This window comes from Cervus elaphus, chromosome 19 (genome assembly GCF_910594005.1).
Source record: "Cervus elaphus chromosome 19, mCerEla1.1, whole genome shotgun sequence".
NCBI lineage: Eukaryota > Metazoa > Chordata > Mammalia > Artiodactyla > Cervidae > Cervus > Cervus elaphus.
Window position 1 is genome coordinate 36,614,198 of NC_057833.1, and position 5,219 is coordinate 36,619,416.

The following is a 5,219-nucleotide window of genomic DNA, read 5'->3' on the forward strand; positions in this document are numbered from 1 at the left end:
AGATTTCCAAATACTTTAAACTATTTTTTGTTATTTTCTAAGATGTCTAAAATATGCAACCTGAAAAAGAAAAGAAAAAAGCCTCTTTTTTTAAGTAAAAAAATTATTTAAAAAAAATTTAAATTTAAAACTCAGTGTCACCTACCTGCACACCCATCTCTATCATTCTCTTTCTGGAGGGTTCAGGGAAGGGAAGAAATCCATAGAACATTATATAGTTGTAGTCATACTGTAGTCAGATCCTATAATGACGGAGTTCATTTAAAATGAAGTTTGTTGTTGTTTAGTCGATAAGTCCTGTCCAACTCTTTTGTGACCTCATGGACTGTTGCCTGTCAGGCTCCTCTGTCCATGGGATTTCCCAGGAAAGAATACTGGAGCGGGTTGCCATTTCCTTCTCCAGGGGATCTTCCCGACCCAGGGATTGAACCTGGGTCTCCTGCATTGCAGGTAGATTCTTTACTGTCTGAGCCATCAGGAAAACCCAAAATGAAGTTATTACTACTCTTTTGGAAGGTCTCCAATACATGACAAACACGTTGACTTAAATCCTACTTGAGTGGTCATGTTTTGTTATGCTGAGTATAATGACTAATTTTTTGTGTTAACTTGGCTGGGCCATGATACCCAGTTGTTTGGTCAAACATCAGTCTAGATGTTGCTGTGCAGGTAATTTCTACAAATGTGATGAACATTTAAATCAGTAGACTTAGGTAATGTGGTTTGGCCTCATTTCATCAGTTGAAAGCATCAAAAGAAGAGTCTGAGGTGCCCTGAAGAAAAATAAATTTTGCCTCCAGACCACCTTCAGATTCAAGATGGCAACATCAACTCAACTCTTCCCTGGGTCTCCAGGCTGAAGATTCTGGACTTGCCAGTCTTCACAATCTCATGAGTCCGTTCCTTGAATTCTCTATCTGTCTGCATCCCATTGGTTCTGATTCCTTAGAGAGCCATGACTGATGCTCTGGGCAAGGGCCAGATGTGCAGGACAAGAATTCTGCATACAGCACAAATGAGATAAGCAGAACCCACATCTGTGTATTACCTCCCACCTCTGCCTCAGTGAAGAAAAGTGTTAGTGTTAGTCACTCATTCATGTCTAACTCTTTGTGACACCATGGACTGTAGCGCGCCAGGCTCTTCTGTCCGTGAAATTTCTCAGGCAAGAATACTGAAGTGGGTTTCCATTCCCTTCTCCAGGGGAACCTCCCAACTCGGAATTGAACCCAGGTCTCCTGCATTGCAGGAGGATTCTTTTACCATCTGAGTCACCAGGGAAGCCATCAGTTTTCTGCACCTTTAATTCCTGCTCCTTGCATCAGACCCAGCATCTGATAAGATACTTACATTTGTTGACTGAGAGATTCTAATTTGGAAGGTGGTTTTCAGCCAGTGTGTGATGTCATTAGCATTTTAAGCTTCTTATTTTCAAGCTAAAGGAAGAAGAGTCTTACCATTATCCTTGAATAAAGGATGCTCTACTAACAGGTGGAGAAGGAAATGGCAACTCACTCCAGTATTTTTGTGTGGGAAATTCCAAGGACAGAGGAGCCTGGTGGGCTACAACAGTCCATGGGGTCCCAAAGAGCTCGACGTGACTGAGGGACTAACACTTTCACTCTTACTTTTCACTACTAACGGGAAGAGATGTGTTTATCATAAGTCATCCTGAAAGGAAATCTGTGCTGAGTTTTCAGGGAGGGGGATCAGCCACATTTTGTGGAGAAAAAAAGAATAAGAAAAGTCTAACTTTTGCAGCTTCTCAGTGATAAGTGATCATATGAACACTTGCTATGGCCCCTCTCAAGACTTTATATGAGAAGTATAAAGTGGGGGTGGGGGGGCTTGGGAATTCCTTGGTGGTCAAGTGGTTAGAACTCAGCACTTTTACTGCTTGGGCCCACAGGCTGGGAACTGAGATCCCACAAACTGAGAGATGTGCCCCCCTCCAAAAAAAAGAATAAAGAATGAAGTAAGGGGACCTGAAGTTTAAGGTTTACTAGCTTTTGGGGTAAAGTTGACTCTGTTTCTGGGTTTTTAGGTGGGGACACAAAGAAGGATGTTGGCCTTTCCTTAGGTTGGGGAGGAAAGCTGAGGCTGGCCTGGTTCCAGCTGGGGGAAGTCATTTCTCTTTTCTAGACCCAGAGTGTTCCTTCCCTCCAAGTGCTGCCCTGTGACTTACCAGACCCCTGCCCCACTTCCATTCCTTCCCTTGTTCCCCTTCTTTGCTTTAAGCCCTGTCCCACTGTTTCCAGGGCTCGTTTCCACACTCATGCGCCCTACTTCTTTAGGGAGTGTCCAGTGATACTTCGGAGGACAATGTACAGCCCATCTTGCCCTCCAACTGCAAATGCATATGCCTCTCTGTACTTCATAGAGCGTTCCGTCTTTGAGGACAGCATCTCTGACTGTGTGGGTGGTGGCAGAATTGCAGCTGCTTCATTGTGTGGGCACTTTTCTCCATGGTCCTTTCTCCACCACTGTGGTCAGCATCTCCTCCCTTTTTCCTGCCTCTTCAGACTTCCAAATGCTGGCTTTATCATCTCACATAAGCATACACGCGCTGTCAGGAGCACTTTTCTAGTTGTACCCAGAGATAAGTATTTTTATATAGTTCGCTTTCATATATTTCACTGAGGATGTGAAGTTATTAACACCTCCTGCTTCTGGGAGAAGCTCAGTGAGTACAGTGGCTGAAAGTTCTGCAGCTTCCAGGAGCTGGTGTTCTCAGCTTCCCTCTCAGCTTGGAGTCCCTGCGTCTTCAGAACTGCTGAGGTAATTTGCGCCCCAAGTTTCATGGTGGTCCTTGCCTTCTGCTCCCATCAACTGAAATCTTTTCTTTGATCTCACCCCAGAATCACTCACACAAGACATGTGTATGTGTATCATAGACTTTATTGAAAGACTCTACATAAGCAATGGAGTTGTTTTATGTCATAGCAAAAACCAAACAACCTAAAATTATACAATATAATCCTTGTTTCTTACACCCACCCTTGGGAATCCCTCCCTCGCTTCCTTCCTCCCCAGACTTGAGCCCTGCTAACCTGATTGCTGCCCTATCCCCTCATCCCTCATTCCCTCATGCAGAAGTAGCCTCATCCACTTTAGATGAGAAAACAGTAACAACAAAACCAGTTCTTCCTGACCCACTTAGTATGAGTAAAAGACAGAGCAAAAACCACCACAATATTGTAATTAGCCTTCAATTAAAGTAAATTAATAATTAAAAAGAAAAAAGAAATGAAGAAGCAGAAGCCCTCACCACGATGGGGAAACAGAGCTCTCTCCCTGGGACACATTTTACTACTTCAGCTGCAGGCCCACACAGCACACACACCAAGCCAGCTCTGCCCCGGACATACAGAGCCCTGCCATGTCCCCAGAGACCCTCCATTTTCCTCTGTTTCCTCATTTCTTCTCTTCCTCTTGGATCCCAAAAGCTGTCAGAGGAAAGCACTACTCCTATTCTCACTTCATGTGAATCCATGATAAGGAACCACACTGGCTAGCAGGATAGGAGACAGACAGGTCTGGAGAGAAGAGGGTGGTAGACAGAAGTAATCCTACAAGGTTCATTTCAGAACAAGGAATGGGACCCCTGAGATGGAAAGCCACGTTGCAGATCCCAGGATGTTCCTGCACGAGGCACACAGTGGGCATCCTCAAGACCCTCATTACAAAGGGTGAAGTGCTGAGATAGATTCTATCCCTAGACACCCCCGTCTAGTTGTGGGGCCCCTGCCCTGAACTTCTCAGGCTCCTCACTGCCCTCACATAGGGGGCACGGCTGGTACTCAGCACCCGGGGCCCTTTTCCAGGAGGAGAAGCGACGGTACCAGAGGCTGCAGAGGCTGTAGATGGCGGCCAGCACGACAGCCCCCAAGCCCAGGTGCCAGCAGAAGAAGGTGGTGACAAAGGCGAGGTCCACAGGGTTGTCCCCGCTCCAGGGCTGTCCCGAGGGAGGTGCGTACATCAGGACGCCAAGATGCAGCAGCCAGTTGCTGAGTACCAGCCCCATCCAGGTCTTGAGCACCCAGAGTGAGGGCTGGTCGGGGACCCAGACCTCGATGATGAGCACCAAGGCGACCAGGAAGGCGGGCAGCATGAACAGGGCGTGCACGCGGCTCTCCAGGGCGCTCTTGTTCTCAATGTGGTTTATCATCAGCAGCACCAGCACGCAGAAGGCCAGGGCCTCGGCCGCTCGCTCCAGTTTCATGTTCTGGCGCGCCTGACACGCCTGGCTAACGATGTCCACCAGGCCGCTCAAGAGGAAGAACCCGTACATGGTGACATGCTGCCAGGTGTCCTTGAAGACAAACGGCCGCTTTGGGTCCTCCCAGTCCACCATTACCATCCGGTTTGTTCCCGGCGGGTAGAAGAGCTCGGGCAAGATAACGATCAGGGAGAAGACCACCTTCACCACGGCTTCCCCAGAAACCAGCTGCCACCACCTGTGCCCTCGCTTGTCTCTCGGGGGCAGAGGGGGTTTGAGGAACCTCTGTCCCCGCAGCAGAGCCAAGGACACCAGCACCGAGTAGTAGAGTGCTATGATGAGGAACAACAGCGCCGCGACCAGGTGTCCCCCGAGGGTCCCCATGGTCCCGGTGTGTGCGGCAGGGCCACTGGCTGGAGAAGGGCAGCGACCTCACGCGCGCGTCTCACCAGCACGAGTGGCTGCCTCTGAGCGATGCGGAGATTCTCCTGATCTGGCCGCGCCTGTGCTTCCCACACAGGGGAAGGTGCCCGAAGCCTTGGGAGTGACTCTCTCGGAGGCGTGATGGTGTACGTGCGTTGCGCCTCACTCTGTACCGTCCTTAGATCCTAGGCCTGGGATTTCAACCTCTGCCCCTCGCTGTTGGCACGGGTCTGCCCTTTCCCTCACCGCCTCCGCCCCACCGCTTCACAAGGAGAGGGGAGGGAGTTGGGTGTGCCAGCCAAGAGGGGTGTCAGCTGACTGCCTTCTACGGTCTGTTTCTCGGTGCCAGGCACGTTACATAATTTTTTTTTCTCTCAGTTAAATCTGCCAATGATTCTGTGAGAAACTTATTGCTAAACAAAATTTATAGGTGACACGAAGGCTCAGAGGGGGGAAGGGACCCAGCAGGGACACAGCAGAGTCAGGATGGGACTGGATCTAACTCATTTATCTGCACTGTGACTGAATCTCGGCTCCAACATTTACAACTCATAGAACGGGAAGCAAGTTGCTGACT

General features: G+C 48.9%; 1 protein-coding gene across 1 annotated transcript; it reads right to left on the minus strand.

Moving 5' to 3' along the window:
• Positions 1 to 2,880: 2,880 nt before the first annotated feature.
• Positions 2,881 to 4,822, minus strand: LOC122675681 (transmembrane epididymal protein 1A-like). The gene has a single exon (XM_043874676.1). The coding sequence runs from the start codon at positions 4,601 to 4,603 to the stop codon at positions 3,716 to 3,718; it is 888 nt and encodes a 295-aa protein (XP_043730611.1). The 5' UTR covers positions 4,604 to 4,822; the 3' UTR covers positions 2,881 to 3,715.
• Between the last annotated feature and the right edge of the window lie 397 nt (positions 4,823 to 5,219).